This window comes from Pyrenophora tritici-repentis, chromosome 7, assembly GCF_003171515.1.
Source record: "Pyrenophora tritici-repentis strain M4 chromosome 7, whole genome shotgun sequence".
In the NCBI taxonomy this organism is placed as follows: Eukaryota; Fungi; Ascomycota; class Dothideomycetes; order Pleosporales; family Pleosporaceae; genus Pyrenophora; species Pyrenophora tritici-repentis.
Window position 1 is genome coordinate 1,487,873 of NC_089396.1, and position 15,225 is coordinate 1,503,097.

Here is a 15,225-nt window from a genome sequence, read left to right on the forward strand (position 1 = left end):
TTTTAGTCGTATTAGTGAGTACCATCAAGCCTCGGATTCATTGATCTTCTACTTCGGCAAACTTTAGCATGCGTCCACAACTACATATTCGAGCATGAATAATACTCCTGCATAACATAGCGCGGATAATCACCGACATATATCCTTGATTAGAAGGTGCCGTTCATTCGGCATGTGTAAGAACATGTGGTCCAGCCCCCAGGAAGGATCGATAAGGGCAAGGCGGGGCTAGTGGGATGCCGGATAGATCGTCGGGATGGTTGCTTCCGATAAACGGATCATCCAAACATGTAGTCAATAATTTGCCCTTGTTACCTAAACATACACTGAGTTACTGTCTTAATCAGGCAGGTCGTTTTGATCAAATATCGCGTCTGTATCAGGATATCGATGCTAGAACCCGTCCCGCATCTTGGGGTTTCTGAGAGAATAAAACCCCTCGGTAATCAATAGAGAGATAGTCGATTATATATGAACACGGTCTTTTTCCATCGCGCAATTTGGTTTTTGTTAATACTTGTATACGAAAGGTTTCATAGCCACCATGGTCCATGTAGAAGATAGTCTTCAACTTCCCCGAGACTTCGAAGGTATTTCACCCTATTCCATGCGCCCCAACGCATACTAAACCATATCTTAGGGTTTGGGGAAGACGGCCACGATGCACAATGGCCCAATGGTGCGCGAATTGCAGTATCCTTTGTCCTCAATTACGAAGAAGGCGGCGAGCGCAACCCCCTAGATGGCGACGGCACCAGCGAGCCTTATCTCTGGGAAAAGGGTCCTTCGGGTGGCGGTAAAGACCAGCGCCACTTAAATGGCGAGCAAGACTACGAGTATGGTAGCCGATGTGGCGCATGGCGTATACTCCGTCTAATGAAAGAATTCGGGTGGAACATGACCCTCTGGGCCATCGCAGTGGCAATGGAACGAAATCCCACGTTTGCGAAAGCATGTGTTCGAGATGGTCATGAAATAGGCGCACATGGGTATAGATGGCTCGATATCTGGGATTATTCTTTGGAAGAAGACAAAGCGTATATCAAGAAGACATGCCAGACGCTGGAGGCAGCTACAGGTATATATGACTGTAGTATGGTAAGAACGAACTGAGCTAAACGTAAACAGGTGAGTTTCCTGTTGGAGCGTACTTTGGCAGAGGAACACCGAATACGGCTAGTTTACTTCCAATCATGTGGAAAGAGATGGGGCATAAGATGCTGTATACTTCCGAAGTCTACAATGAAGACTCACCGTATTGGATTGATCTACCTTGGGAGAAGGAACTTCCTGATAACGAAAAGGAGGGCCTGCTGATGCTGCCATATAACTACGACTGTGAGCCCAGTCTCTTCCAACTCGCACACCCTGAGCTAACAGTTACCAAAGGCAACGACGGAAAGTTCCATATGCTTCCCGGTTTTGTGAGTTCAGCTGGTGCTGTATACGAACAGTATCTCAAGGACACGTTTGATTGCCTATACAGAGAAGGCGGCAAGATGATGACGATTCCGCTACATTCGAGAATAGCTGGTAAGCCAGGAAGATCGGAGAGTCTACGTAACTTCATGAAGTATATATCGCAGAAGGAAGGCGTATGGGTTGCGAGTCGGAGGGATATTGCGCATCATTACCGCAATACGTTTCCGTACAGACCGGGCTCGAAGACGGGTGGTTCGTAGTTAGCGTTGGGATAAATCACTGCTGTGTTGGAGCTATAGCTACCACTCAGAATCGGACTTTGAGCTGTGAACGGTGGAGTCGAGAAAGGAAGGTTGTGATGTCACCACAATCGCACCTTCCTGTTCCTGACGTTATCGTAGATGTGCACTGCGCTAGCACTTTGTCGCACTAGTATCGGCTGTTCTCCACTCCATCTCTTCCCTTGTCAATCGGCTTCTTTCATCCCGAATCGTTATCGCCTTATCATCTACATACAATTCCGTCTTTCTCCAACTGTGCAGTCCAGCTATCTGAGTGATATGGAAGCTTGGCAGCTATGTTGTGGCAAGATGTGCTACAGGCCTTCGAACGGACGGCCAGCATGCATATATCGCCGCAATCGCTTCAACGGTAGGATTGCCCGGTGGAGCGTTTGAGTTACTCAAAATACGACCAAACCGGACTCTCCAAAATGTCGCGGTTTTTGCAGCGAAGCAAAGCTGCATTTGGTTCTCCGACGTCTTTCAACAAGGCCCTACAAACAACACGAGCTCATGGGAAGGTGCGATACAACAAAGACCTCCTTCCTAGTCCTCTGGGTAATCCATTCAACTCTTTGATCTGATAGAAGCCTCAGCTGACAAAAACAAGAGGATCGAAGATGGAGATGGCAGCATTACTTCGCGTACTACCTTACTATGACCTTTAGTCCCTCTTCATACAACCTCGGTGCCTCTCTCGTATCCACTGGCCTCCTCTGGTGGCATGGTATGATCGCCGCTGTTATCGGGTCTTTCATTTTGACCATTCTCGTGGTTCTGAACAGTCGCGGCGCGGTAAAGTACTTTATCGGGTTTCCAGTTTATGTTCGTGCAGCTGCGGGTGTGAGAGGTGCAAGCTTGTACATTCTTGTACGAGCCATTGTTGCCGTAATTTACTTTGCGACACAGACGTACTATGGAGGGCGCATCACGACGGTCTTCATGCGTGGTATCTTCGGCAATGGATACAATAACATCACAAACCACCTTCCAGAGAGCGCGGGTATAACCTCGAGGGACCTGTTGAGCTTTTTCCTATTCTGGATGGTGCGTATCCACTTCCTCCAATTCTGCGTAGCATCGTACAGAGAGTTGACGATAGCAGGTTCAAATGCCGATCATGTTCATCCACCCTACTGTACTTCGACATCTATTTGTGGTTAAAGCAGTCTATACGACTATCTCGCTCTTCGGCGTGCTGGGATGGGTGATCTCTGCGAATGGAGTCAAGATTGGGGACTTTTCTTACACAACCGCGCAAACCCAGCTCTCCGGCTCAGATCTGGTATGGCCTATGATACAGGCCATCAACTCTGTCATGGGGGCCCTCGCGCCTGTGCTGATCAATCAGCCGGATATAGCACGTTACGGCCATTCTTACAGTGATGTAACTTGGAGTCAGGGTATCGGCATTCTGTTCAGCAAAGTTCTGGTCATGTTTCTCAGTACGGCGACTACAGCGGCAGCAACCCAGGTACTCGGGAAAAGCTACTGGAACGTTTGGGATCTTTACGGAGCCATCCTAGATCAATATTGGACGCCTGGTGCTCGCGCAGGAATGGTTTTTGCTTCTTTTGGTATGATGTTGGCGGTGCTTGTCACCAACGCTGGCAGTAACTCGCTCCCTGTGGGCGCCGATCTCACAGGCATCTTCCCACGCTGGCTGACCATCGTTCGAGGTCAAGTATTGTGCGCCATTCTGGCACCTCTGCTTGTTCCTTGGAAAATCATCGCCTCTGCAAAGTCCTTTCTGACCTTCCTGGGCTCCTACACGGTTTTCTTGATGCCCATCTGCGCATGTATGATCATCGACTACTGGCTTATACGAAAGGGCAACTTTCATGTGCCCTCGCTGTACAGCTCATGGCCAGAAAGCCCCTACTCGTACTACAAAGGCTGGAATCTCCGAATGCTCACAGCGTGGGTGGCTGGGGTGGCTTTCACGGTCCATGGTGTGGCTGGATCATTGAATGCTAACTCTGTTGCCGAGGCTAGTAAGAACATGTACAAGCTCGGGTTCTTGCTATCGTTCTGCATGGGCGGCGTAGTATACTATGTTTTATGCCTTGTATGGCCGGTACAGCTGTTACCGAGTGGCACAGAGAGGTACTTGTCGTTTGAGGACATGGCCGCGCATGAAGGTTTCTTTGACCACGAGAATGTCGGGACGATTACAGGTGTATTGGAAGGCGAGGAAGTCAACGCGACGCAGCACTATGTCGCGAATGATAAAGCGAGCGAGGTGTGAAGAATGATGAGTAATTCGTATAAATATTGTCGGCTATAGAACACGCAATATAATTCGACAGGTTCACCTTGGTGTCGTAAAATACTTGACATAGTAGTGTACCAAAGCCACTGTAGTCGCCAAACACGCCTGGTACGTCTTACCTACACTGTCAAGTATTTTATCCCCCCCAGGTGTGTCTCTCCGATGGTAGTGCAGTGGAGTGGGGATCGTCACGGCATGCAGGCCGGCAGGCGGTGCTATGGCTAAGATTGAACGGGCATGTGGCACGGACTAGGCGCAACGTCACTGTCGCTGCCGCGAGAGCCTGGAGCTTACCATATCCAAGGTGAGATCGCGCAACATTACCTTCACGTGCTGGTATTTGTCCTGCACATTTTCGCCATAGGAAGTACTGGAAAACATACTCAGTTGAATCCCAGCACGCACATCCAACCGCGCCGCCATGTGGGACGACGAAGACAACAATCCATATGGCTCCTTTGCCCGCCATGATTCCACCGACATACCCGGTATAGCCTCACCGGCTGCCCGTAAGGTTTTCAAGTGCTGTTTAGAGTTATGTAGTCGCCAGCTGACTCTTACCAAGTTCCATACCGTCCCGCGACTCCGCCGTCGGAGGCAGCATCTTCCCCCGCAGAGTCGCCAGAATATGTCTCCCAGCGGGACATGAGTGACGTCGACTACAACGAAGACAGAGGTGATTCCAAGGCGCCAAAAAAGGGTGGTTACGATGCGCGCGTAGAGCAATGGCTATACGAGCACCCTGACCAACTGGTGTTGATTACGAGCGCGGGCAAGGATGGCGTCAACTACATACAGTACACTATCAATTGTGGTGTATGTTGACCTGATGCAACAATATAGCACTCACTAATAGGCGACAGGGTCTAGAAGTAAAGCGCCGATACTCCGAGTTCGCTTCGTTGCGTACCGAACTGGTCAGATTGCACCCAACCCTAATTGTTCCTCCCATACCCGAGAAGCACACTATGGCCGACTACGCGGCGAAGCCCACAAAGGCAAAAGAAGATGCTGGTATTATTGAGTTGCGGAAGCGCATGTTGGCCGTATTCTTGAATCGGTGCCGGAAGATGAAGGACATATTAGAAGACGGTGTATTCTGGAGGTTCCTTGACCCATATACAAGTTGGGTATGCTTCTTTAGTTTTGAAGCTGTTTCCTTATTCAGCTAACACGCTCCTCCAGGCCGACGTACTCAACAGCCCACCCATCTCCAACATTCCCAAGCAAATCCTCAAGGCGCCCCCGCTCGATACTGCAAACCCTTCACAAGCACACAGCTACCTTCCGGTGCCTTCCTCTTCGGCAAAACTCAAGTCTGGCGGCGCCACGTCTAGTTCAGGCACACCAGTGTCACCAGCGAACAATGCCGCAATGCCTTCCGCAGCGGCGCACACGACACCAGGCCCCGCAATCTTTGGTCGCTTTCCGCCCGAGACGCGTGACATGTCAGAGGAAGAGCTAGACCCATACTTTGTCAGTTTTGAGAACTCGTCCAAAGACCTGGAGCACCTACTACAAGGCCCTATGGAGAAGGTTAATAGGCGGTTATTGATGCATCTCGGGAACTGGGGAGAGGACATGGCAGATCTGGGTGCTCGTTTCAACGCCTTTTCGCTATCAGAACAGACACAGACACTTGCTGCTGCCATAGAAAAGACCGGGCAAGCCGTCGATTCCACGTACATTGCGACTACCGAACTATCTTCCTCGCTCAGCGCAAGCTTCTCCGAACCTATGCGCGAGAGTGCACAATTCGCCGGCGTCGTACGGTCCGTCCTCAGATACCGGGTTCTAAAACGCATACAAGAAGACATGACAAAGGACGAACTGGAGAAGAAGCGCAACCTCCTCGAGTCCCTTGAACGTAGCGAAGCGGAATCAAAGCGTCTGGAACAGCATCTCAGCGGCGTGAGCCAGATGCCTCCTCCGCGGAATCGCTCAGCGTCAAACAGCTCACAGCGCAGTAGTACAGAGTCAGACGGACGACAAGACGAGGACAGGGCATCAATTGATTCAGACTTCCCACCCACACATGGCGAAACCCCGTCAAGCGCTCAAGGTGCGCCTAGTAATCATTCGCCACCTAGTACACTGCATAAGAAGACGGCGAGTGGGAACTTTGTCACGAATAAGCTTTTTGGGTCCATTACGCACGCTTTCAGGGGTATGGCGGATGTTGATCCTGAGAAGACGCGGAGGGATCAGATTGGCAAAACCAGAGACAGTATGGTACAGGTATGCAATATACATGCTGAACGAGTGATGAAAGTGCTAACCATGGCTAGCTTGAACAAGCATTAACCGTGGCGGAGAAGGACACAAAGGACGCGAGTTCGGGTGTGCTAAAAGACTTGCGGAGATTCCAAAACGAAAAGGAAGATGACCTGCGGCGGTACATGGTAAGTCAGGCGTGTATCTTGCATGGTGGGAAATTGTACTGATCAAGTTTCGTAGATGGAGTTCGCACAGTGTCACATTGACTGGGCAAAACGGAACAAGGCGGCTTGGGAAGAAGCAAAAACCGAAGTGGAAAATATTGTTGCTCAGCCTACGGAAGAATACCCGGGGAGGCCCGAAGACTTTGACGCGAGGGATTGAGTAGGCTAGGCTGAGTGGGGTTGGTAATGGATGGTATGGGTGGCAGCGCTTGTTATGCGGTCATTGACTAGGCCGTTGGTTATTGTTTGATTGGCGAAAGCTGGCCGTCAAAGACGGCGACGGCTGCTGGATTACTCCATGGATAAGCTTATACTAGGAAATAAGCGCTTTGTATCATGTAAAGAGGCGACTTACATTCTCATACATGTCCAAAAGCTCGCGCCGTGCTCTGAATCATACTATACAAATAACATGACCATATGACTTAGTCCTTGGTAACCATGCATGCCCGCCTTATAACTTAACAAAACCATGTATCCTACCAAGTAACATGACCATGTGACTCAGTCCCTAGTAACCATGCACTCCCGCCATATAATTGAGAGAACCATATATCCTACCATGCAATCCGTTGCTAATGCTCAACCCTTACTCCTATGCCGTAAGCGCACTACTCAAACCCAATATGCCCATGCCTGCAAACGCCGAAATAAAGCACAACTTCCGACTCGTGGTCAATTCCAGACTCTCGCCCAGCAACTGCAAGCTGACCATTGTCATAATACCTGCCGTCGCCGCAAACATGCATCCATACACCACATCCATACCACCCTCCTCCTGTCTTTCCTTACCCTGTACCTTGAACCACAATGCGGCAACGGCTGCGCCCAGTGGCTGACTCACGCCACCGAGAACCGCTGAGATGAGCATAGCTTTCCAACGGGAGTTGATGGCTAGATAGAGGGGTAGAGCGAGTGCAAAGCCCTCGGTGATGTTATGAATGAAGAGAGCGAGGAAGATGGAGAAGCCAAGCGTGGGGTTTGCGTGGTTGGTAGCATATGTAATGAATCCTTCGGGAATCTTGTGCAGCGCGATGGCGGTGCTAGTTTGGAGACCAAGCGAGAGGAATACATTTGTTGGAACATGGTGGTGGTGTTGCGAGGCTTCGAGGCCGTGATGATGGTGCGAGTGCGAGTGAGACGATGATGCGAAAGAAGAGGCTGAAGAGCTACGACTATGTTTCTGTCTTCCACTCGCATGTGCATGGCCGTTTGCAACAGCGGATTCGTCTGTGGGAGAAGTATCCAAGGTTGCAGGGACGGACTTGGAAGGAATCAAGGGCGAGGATTCGTCTACGTCCTCTAGTGCGGATACACGACGATCGGTGGGCACGTGAAGTGTCTGACTTCTACTCATACCGGAAGGTGTAGCTGCGTTGAGGCTGGCGAGGGATTTCCGGCTTTGCAAGCGTGCAGGGCGAATCTCGCATAGGTCTCCATAGCATTGGCTGTCATCGTTGTCGCATGGCTTTTCAGCCCGAGTCACAAGTTGGGTCATTTTGGATGAGATGGTTTGATGAAATGAGGGTCTGCGGGAAGGGGTAGCAGATGCGGCGGTTTCGCTATTTGTACCGTACGAGGGGTGCTCGTGATGATGTTCAGCTTGCGGCAGTGAATGTTGGTGCTCTAACATGGGTTGATGGGCGTGCGTGTGCTCATTTCCAACTTCTCCGTGCTCTTCATCGCCATGCTCGTCATTGCAGTCCACAACTGAATGCGGAATGTACTTGTGCAGTATACCCGATAGGACATAGATGCCGAGAGCACCAAGCAGAAAGCATCCAATCATGGCTAGTATTGCATTCCTCGGTGTCATGTCGGCTTTTATCAGATAGTTCTTTGCAGATGGCAGCATACTGTACAGCGATGAGAATATCTATCCAAAGTTAGCGATGATATCTTACAGCTAAGCGAGGGTCATTTCTACCATGACACCAAAAGACAGACTTAGGCCCGTTGACAAGAACGCATTACTGTTCTCAATCTTGAAGTTCTTCTTCCCGGGGAACAAGCGAACAACAACGTCGACACATATTATTGATGCTACATGACGAATCAGCCTTCCAAGCGTTCGAACAGAGACGTCCCTTGGCCCAGTCGATCGCCGGTACCAGCGGGATCGGTTTCTCACCTCCAAACGTGCATGCTGCATCACGCGTTAGCTTTAAATGTCCATTTCGCGGATATGCCGCTTTCTGCGCGGAAGAACATACCTATGCCGCTGACCGCCGTCATAATCCACCCGCGCGTATCATTATCGAGAACCATGTCTCTTTCCTGCGCAGGGCTGGCAGGTACGTATTCTACTCAATAATGACGTCGTATACTGCCAACTTGTGCCGAATCTCAAAGGAACCAAAACTAGGTGGGTGCAAAGGGGAATCAGGGGGTGATAGAGTCGTTAAAAAATGAATAAGTTTAAGATATACAAAGAAGATGGGCAGGTGAGGCGTTTCTTCGCACCGTGTTGGCTCCTAGCAGGAATGGTTTCGGGTTAGTGGCTTGGCGGTATAGGGCTGAAATACGCGTGGCGTCATTGGCTGGAACTCGAGGGATCAGGGAAGCGAGACGCTGCTGTGTGAGACGAGGGTGATGTTTTTATAAGCTTTGGGCATTACCTTTGCGCGCTGAGGACGGGTTCTGTCGGTTCAACCAGAGGTGGCAGCAGAAGCATACGGACAACTCCGATCACATCAGAAGGGCGGGTTGGTGGCGGTGTGCTGGTACACTTGACGCATGACATGTGTCAAAAGTTACATAGATAATCGCAGTCGTTATACACTATTTTGGCGCCATAAAACCGGTCACGCGAGACGGGTGAAGGAAACTAACTACTGTCCGTCGGTGAACACACATCAAGCTCTAAAACGGCAAAAATCCTCAAGCGGGTTTGACGGACACGCACACTGCGGTCAAGTCTCGCAACAGAAAACTCCATGGTAAAAAAATGCCCAAGGGGAGCAAACTCCGTATGCCGTACAAGTCCCGCTATGCATAAATAAGAAAACTCTAGGTGCAGAAATGGCCGAGAAATGAAAATGGTCGTCAATGGCCGGGTGGAGAAATCAGTACATGGGGGGTCTGGGTATAATAATCTTGCTCCAAGCTCCAGGGCCATGTTCGGGCTTCTCGTTGATGACAAGAAGGTTGGGGGATGTGCAGAAGCCACCCGGTTCCGCAGTTCGCGTCCGCTCAATATAATGGCCCGAGAGATCCGCTTCTGTGGCGTTCTTGGCAAAGGCGGCAACTGGATGGTCATAGACCCACACCTGCTCATTTACAACCTCGCCTGGCTCTTCAGCCCACCGTGACTGCTTCTCGGGAAAGCCGACAAAGTAGTTGAGAATGTCGTGGATTGGGGCGTATAGGCGTTCTGGCCGACGGATAAAGGACAGCCAGCTCAAGGTGCTTTCATCATATGCCACGCGAACAAAAGGGTTCATGTATATCCTGGATTCCGTAGGCCTTCCTTTTCCAGACATTCGGTACTGGAGATCTGCGTTGATCAGGCAGCATTCGGAACCCTCCCAGAAAGGCTCGCTGTCGTATCGGAATCGAAGGGGAGAGGTATGAGGGTTGGGCGACTGACTCTGAGGGTGGGCAGCTTTATTATTTTGGCCATGGTTTTGGGCCTGGAACCATTTGGCTTCGAATGCCACCATGCCGCCCCAGCAGCTACGCACACGCACTGCATCCGAGCCTGCCAGTACATCGTTCCTACTTGTGGCTGTGCCCGCGCTGGTGAACCAGGGGAAGAAGGGTAGGCCAGTGATCATGCCGTCAAAATCACGCGTTGCAAAGCGATCGTAGAATTTGAAGGGCATGATGTGGTCAACAGCACACGCTGCTGCGTAGTCGGCTCGTCCGGTGGAATCAATGTTGGTTGCGAAGAGCAACTGGGCAGCCTCGACAGGGTCGAAGTTGACATCGTTGAGGACAAGGACCTTGTCAAACTTGACGCCGTGCTTGTCGATGGGGTCCATGGCTCGGTTTCGTACCTCGGCGAGGAAAGCGATTCGCTTCAGGCGCTTCTCGCCGTTGGGTAGTGTAATGTGGGGAAGAGCAGCGATGTCGAGATCTTCGGCGACGATGGTCGAGTTGCCTGGTTGGTCAGTGATATGCCAGGCCAGATGGATGGATTATCTCACATTTTACTTTGTAGCGGAAGTCGGCGAGCGACTGCTTCGTTAGCGGATCCGGGTTGTCTTCGTATAGGCTCAAGTGGACATTCTCGGGACCCAGCAGATCCACCAGCTGCAATACCTCTTTGCCCCATGCGCCAGAGGTCAAGTCGCCCTTGTTCTCTGCCAGCGACGCAGTGATGAAGACCTTTTCGTTGTACGGGTTCGCGCGTCCAGTGTCGGCGGCCCTTTTGCGCAGCTCTTCATAGTGAGCGGGTCGGACCGTATAGCTCGGGAAGAAGATGCCGGTGATCAGCACAAGGAGGATTAGAATATATGGCACCGAGAAGAAGGTCCAGTAGATGAGGCGCAGAATTGAACGTTTCCGCCGACGCGGGGTGACGTAGTGGGTGTAGACGGCACGCTCAGAGAGCTTGTTCACGCCGCTAAGGTGAGATTTCAGGCGGGCGAGCCACGATGGTTTGGACGAGCGCGATGTCGGCGGATCAAGAGCAAACGGCTGTTGGTCGTCGAGCGATTCGCGCGGCACCAGCTCATACTCGTGTATGGGCCGGCGGCTTGATTTAAGCATGGGGGAGGCTTCCTTGGTATCGAGTAAAAGGGGCCTAGTTAGTCGCGGCCGCCATCAAGCGAAGATGGAGAGGAAGCAGAGCTGCGAGGATTCACTACAGAAGTGTAGAGCAAACAGGCAGCACGTGCGGGGAGGTGTGAATGATGATAACGGGTCCATAAGCGGAGGGCGTGTGGTCATGGACGGGCGCGACTTGTCGAGGGCTGTACCGGTAATGGGCCGACTGTGACGCGCAATTCACTGGTTGCGGTCGGAAACAAGCCATTGCGCCAGGGTCCATGTGGAGAAAGGATCAGGACCGACGCTGGACGCACGGCGGACGCACGGCAGACGCAGTAGCTAGTGTTAGATACCTTGGGATCCCCTCGCCTACACCAATAGCCGTTTCAAACACGCCGTTATTGGCATAGTGCTGAGTCTTTAGCACAACCCACACCCCGGAGGCCCAGAAGGCTGAGGGATCCCACAGCTGCAGGCTAAGAATACCAAAACTCGTCAAGCGAGACGACTGTCCACGCGACGCATTTAACCCGAATCTGACAATGTTAATGCAATCGCAGCATAGCCATGTGCACGTTGCACAGGGACACCTGGTAAAGATATGCTTCTTGGCCGCCCTCCTTGGTTTGTCATGACCTCGACAAAGCGTAAGCGCTGTCTCTACATCAGTGCGCCGGAGATTTCCTCAACCTATCCAAGCACTAAAGACGTATCGAAAATGAGCATGACGCGAAGGAACTTCAGCTTCACTGCCTCGTACGCGCACACAAATGTAATTGGTTATCTGATGGACATTGCGCGGATGCACACCCGTCATCCCGCGCTGCCGCATCGCATTGTGTTGCGATACATACTTTTGTCCTACTTCTCGCAAGACTACCCTCAACTGCCTAGGTACATCCTACAGTACTATGCCCTGCCTAGGCTAGATGCGGACGACCTAAGCGATCAAAGCGGACGTCCGGTTGCTGAAATAGGGGACGAAGAAGCTCTCGGGTGAGTACTCCCGCCCGATGCCGAACATAGCTTTGCTTTCTCACAAGTCGGTGTACAAGGCTCCTCAACTATGGGTATCGGCATAGGAGAGAAGCGTGGGATTTCCTCTACTGTTGTGGATTTCAGTGGTACTGACGCTTTCTGCCCGGGCTGCTCATCGTTCCTTCCATGCTCATCGTTCCTTCCATGCTCATCGTTCCTTCCATGCTCATCGTTCCTTCCGTGCTCATCATTCCTTCCGTACTCATCATTCCTTCCGTCGGCTTCCGGCTCAACACGACGGCTGTCCACAACCGTTTTTGCTTCAGTTACACTAGTATACTCGTTTCGCTCCATCCTGTCCTTTGGCTCTTGATCTTCCTGTCGTCCTATTCTTAGTCCGCCCATGGGACTCGCCGTCCGCTGCCTCCGCCGCTCGTAAGCACGGCATCTTGCACTAGCTCCTGGAAGGAGTACAATGGTCAGTTCACGCTTTCATCGTTTAGGGTGAGTATTACTCGGTGCTGGTGCTGGACGCCTTCTTCTGTATGGCCTTTCGGCACGTCCGCTCAGTGGCGGGAATGGTGCGTACCTGGCTTTGACGTTTGCTCCGTCACCTCCCATAGCATCGTGCATCCATTGTCGCGGATATGATCTGGGTGCGTTCCATGCCCGTGTTGACATCTGCGGGTACTGGGGGAATTGGAACGGTGGTATGCTAGTGAATGCTGGTGTAGCACGCGGGATACTGGCTCGGGGTACCTCTTGCGTTGAATCGGACTTCTCACTGGAACACGACGAGGACGAAGAAGAGCATGGTCGTGGAGCTGTTTTCTTGAGCGCTTCTTGGACAATAGGCGGATACTCGTCGCAAATATGGATGTAATCCACTTGTTCCACCGGTCGCACCTTCTTGGCGCCCCTTTGCTTCACCTCAGGGTTCTTGTGTCGACCCGCCTTGGGCACATGCGAAATCGTCGTCTCTGGATACGCTTGCCGGTGTTGAGGCCGATCCAGAGCCTGGTATGGGGGTTGATGTTGAGCAGGCTCCGGCATCCTCGTTGCTATTTGTGGATATGGCTGCTGAGGCATCGCCATCGGCATTGCGAGGGGCACCATCTGGGCCACACCCTGAATCTGCCACGGCATGGGCTGTCCATACATGGTCTGATTCGCAACTTGGTTATGATCTTGCCATCCCAGAGCAGGATAGTACGACTGTTCGTACGGCTGTTGAGGTGCATCCAATTGCATCATCGGTCGCGACCTCTCCACATCTCTCTGCCTCGACCAATCTGCATTACCTTCTCGATCATAGTAATGCCTCGACTCCGAACGTCCTCTTTCCCTCTTCCTAGACCGCGACCGCCACTTCGATATATCTCGCGTCCCTGTCTTCTCAACATCTGTCTTTGAGGAACGGGGCGACAGAATATGGAACCAATGTTCCAGGTCGAGGCAACGCTGATGGATGTAACGGTGAATGTACCAAAGTATTAGGTAGATTAGAGCTGCCCCGAAGATGCCCGCAAAAGTCAGAGCGATTATTAGGTTGGTGTTTCTCATCATGAGCGACAGAGCTGGGAAGCATACCAGTCTTGGTCACTAAAGTGGAAGATCGAAAACATGAATAAATTTGCATTTGAACCTAGGTGTCTTCCCTTTCTCCCGCAATCATCATTCGTCGTGCAGCTAACAGCCATGTTTGCTCGAGTACACACACTATTCACCAAGCAAACAAATCGCCCACTCCCGTCGTACAACGTCTCAGACCACGCAAACAAACCCAGTAGCCACCCGCGCCGCTTCTTGTAATAAAATCATGGTAGGGTCCCGAGCAAAGGCGTGTTCATAGTGCTTAGAGTCGTATATGCAGGTGTGTGTACCATGACAAACTTGTGTGAGGTAGGATCAAGCTTGTTGCTTCATTCCCATGACCACCCAGGCGTCATAAAATACTGGACATACCAGTGCAAAATGGCCACTGTAGTCGCCAGACACGCCTATTGGGTGCTTACCCACACTGTCGAGTATTCCATGACACCCAGGGTGTGACCATACTTCCGTCTCGATTTCCCTTCATGTGTGGCGTTGTATCCTCTACTGGCACGAATTAGTCTCACTCTAATGCGCAATACGACGCCATCTAATCGAATTACCGTGCTGTTTTTATCCACATTTCATATCGTCCATTGGTCCTGCTGCAGCTCCACTGTTTGCGGCGCTTCTTGCACTCTTTGGTGCACTCTTTGAACTCTTCGCTGCACTCTTTGAACTCTTCGCTGCACTCTTCGCTGCACTCTTCGCTGCACTCTTAACACTCTTTCCTCCGCTCTTCGCGCTCTTCGCCCCATCACTCTTGACAGTGCCTGCTTCACCATCCTCTTGCCTGCACCTCAACTCATGATGTTCCACGTCAATGACTCGCCGACATGACTTGTACAGGCACCAGCCGAAGAAGATACAGAAGGCGGTTACGAGAAGGAGTGTGATGACGATGATGTGTGTGGCCTTCATGGCTGACTAGTGAGTGGTCCGATGCGGATGGTTGTGGGTGTGGGTTAGATAAGCGGCGGTTGACTTGGGCTGTCGCAGTCCAGGTTGCGACGATGAAAGGTGGTAAGGAAGATTCTGGGAAGAGTTAAAGGAGTCAGAGTGAAAGGGCGTAGAATGGGCTGAATCTGGGATAGTGGAGAGTGAGCGGCCTGCGGTTGCGAATCTGGAACGTCACTTTTGGCGCAGGCCGATTTGTTATTGTTTGTCTAATGCTTGATACTAGTGTTTTCTATCATTTTCACAAAGGATCGCCCCCCTCATATTATAAAATATCTGGGACCCGGCAAGATGGCGAATACATGAATTTCCCCTTTCTTTCATTGTTTCTCATTCCTGAAAGGGCATTGTTATTGGGTATAAGATGTGGAAGTGTTCTTCTATAACAGGTTACGATTATAGCTCTTTTACTATGCATTGTCAGGACAGTGTATGTGTGGAAGGGAGATAATTGCGAGTTCTACGACAGAGTTCGGAGCGCACCTCTGTAGGGTCCTGGGTGACATAGAATACTTGATATACTATTGTACAAGACCACTGTAGGCGCCAAACGCACCTATTAGGTACC

At 51.3% G+C, this 15,225-nt stretch overlaps 7 protein-coding genes across 7 annotated transcripts; 3 read left to right on the plus strand and 4 right to left on the minus strand.

The window, feature by feature from the left end:
• Positions 1–1,193: 1,193 nt before the first annotated feature.
• PtrM4_129720 (uncharacterized protein) lies at positions 1,194–1,682 on the plus strand (the record flags this gene model as incomplete). Its single annotated transcript, XM_066108951.1, has 2 exons — positions 1,194–1,338; positions 1,390–1,682. 2 exons carry the CDS (start codon positions 1,194–1,196, stop codon positions 1,680–1,682), a joined length of 438 nt encoding a protein of 145 aa, XP_065960943.1.
• A 678-nt stretch (positions 1,683–2,360) lies between these two features.
• Positions 2,361–3,951, plus strand: PtrM4_129730 (uncharacterized protein; the record flags this gene model as incomplete). The annotated part of the gene is made up of 2 exons (XM_001939980.2): positions 2,361–2,750; positions 2,809–3,951. 2 exons carry the CDS (start codon positions 2,361–2,363, stop codon positions 3,949–3,951), a joined length of 1,533 nt encoding a protein of 510 aa, XP_001940015.2.
• A 445-nt stretch (positions 3,952–4,396) lies between these two features.
• Positions 4,397–6,576, plus strand: PtrM4_129740 (Phox proteiny (PX) domain protein; the record flags this gene model as incomplete). Its single annotated transcript, XM_066108952.1, has 6 exons — positions 4,397–4,484; positions 4,541–4,791; positions 4,839–5,105; positions 5,161–6,213; positions 6,264–6,377; positions 6,433–6,576. The coding sequence occupies 6 exons, from the start codon at positions 4,397–4,399 to the stop codon at positions 6,574–6,576; spliced, it is 1,917 nt and encodes a 638-aa protein (XP_065960944.1).
• A 435-nt stretch (positions 6,577–7,011) lies between these two features.
• On the minus strand, positions 7,012–8,684 carry PtrM4_129750 (divalent heavy-metal cations transporter; the record flags this gene model as incomplete). Its single annotated transcript, XM_066108953.1, has 4 exons — positions 7,012–8,292; positions 8,344–8,459; positions 8,494–8,562; positions 8,630–8,684. The coding sequence occupies 4 exons, from the start codon at positions 8,682–8,684 to the stop codon at positions 7,012–7,014; spliced, it is 1,521 nt and encodes a 506-aa protein (XP_065960945.1).
• A 797-nt stretch (positions 8,685–9,481) lies between these two features.
• PtrM4_129760 (CAP59-mtransfer domain containing protein) lies at positions 9,482–11,129 on the minus strand (the record flags this gene model as incomplete). Its single annotated transcript, XM_066108954.1, has 2 exons — positions 9,482–10,518; positions 10,565–11,129. The coding sequence occupies 2 exons, from the start codon at positions 11,127–11,129 to the stop codon at positions 9,482–9,484; spliced, it is 1,602 nt and encodes a 533-aa protein (XP_065960946.1).
• Positions 11,130–12,077: 948 nt separating this feature from the next.
• On the minus strand, positions 12,078–13,361 carry PtrM4_129770 (Adeno-PV multi-domain protein; the record flags this gene model as incomplete). Its single annotated transcript, XM_066108955.1, has 2 exons — positions 12,078–12,568; positions 12,623–13,361. The coding sequence occupies 2 exons, from the start codon at positions 13,359–13,361 to the stop codon at positions 12,078–12,080; spliced, it is 1,230 nt and encodes a 409-aa protein (XP_065960947.1).
• A 912-nt stretch (positions 13,362–14,273) lies between these two features.
• PtrM4_129780 (Hc1 multi-domain protein) lies at positions 14,274–14,621 on the minus strand (the record flags this gene model as incomplete). Its single annotated transcript, XM_001939986.1, has 1 exon — positions 14,274–14,621. One exon carries the CDS (start codon positions 14,619–14,621, stop codon positions 14,274–14,276), a length of 348 nt encoding a protein of 115 aa, XP_001940021.1.
• Between the last annotated feature and the right edge of the window lie 604 nt (positions 14,622–15,225).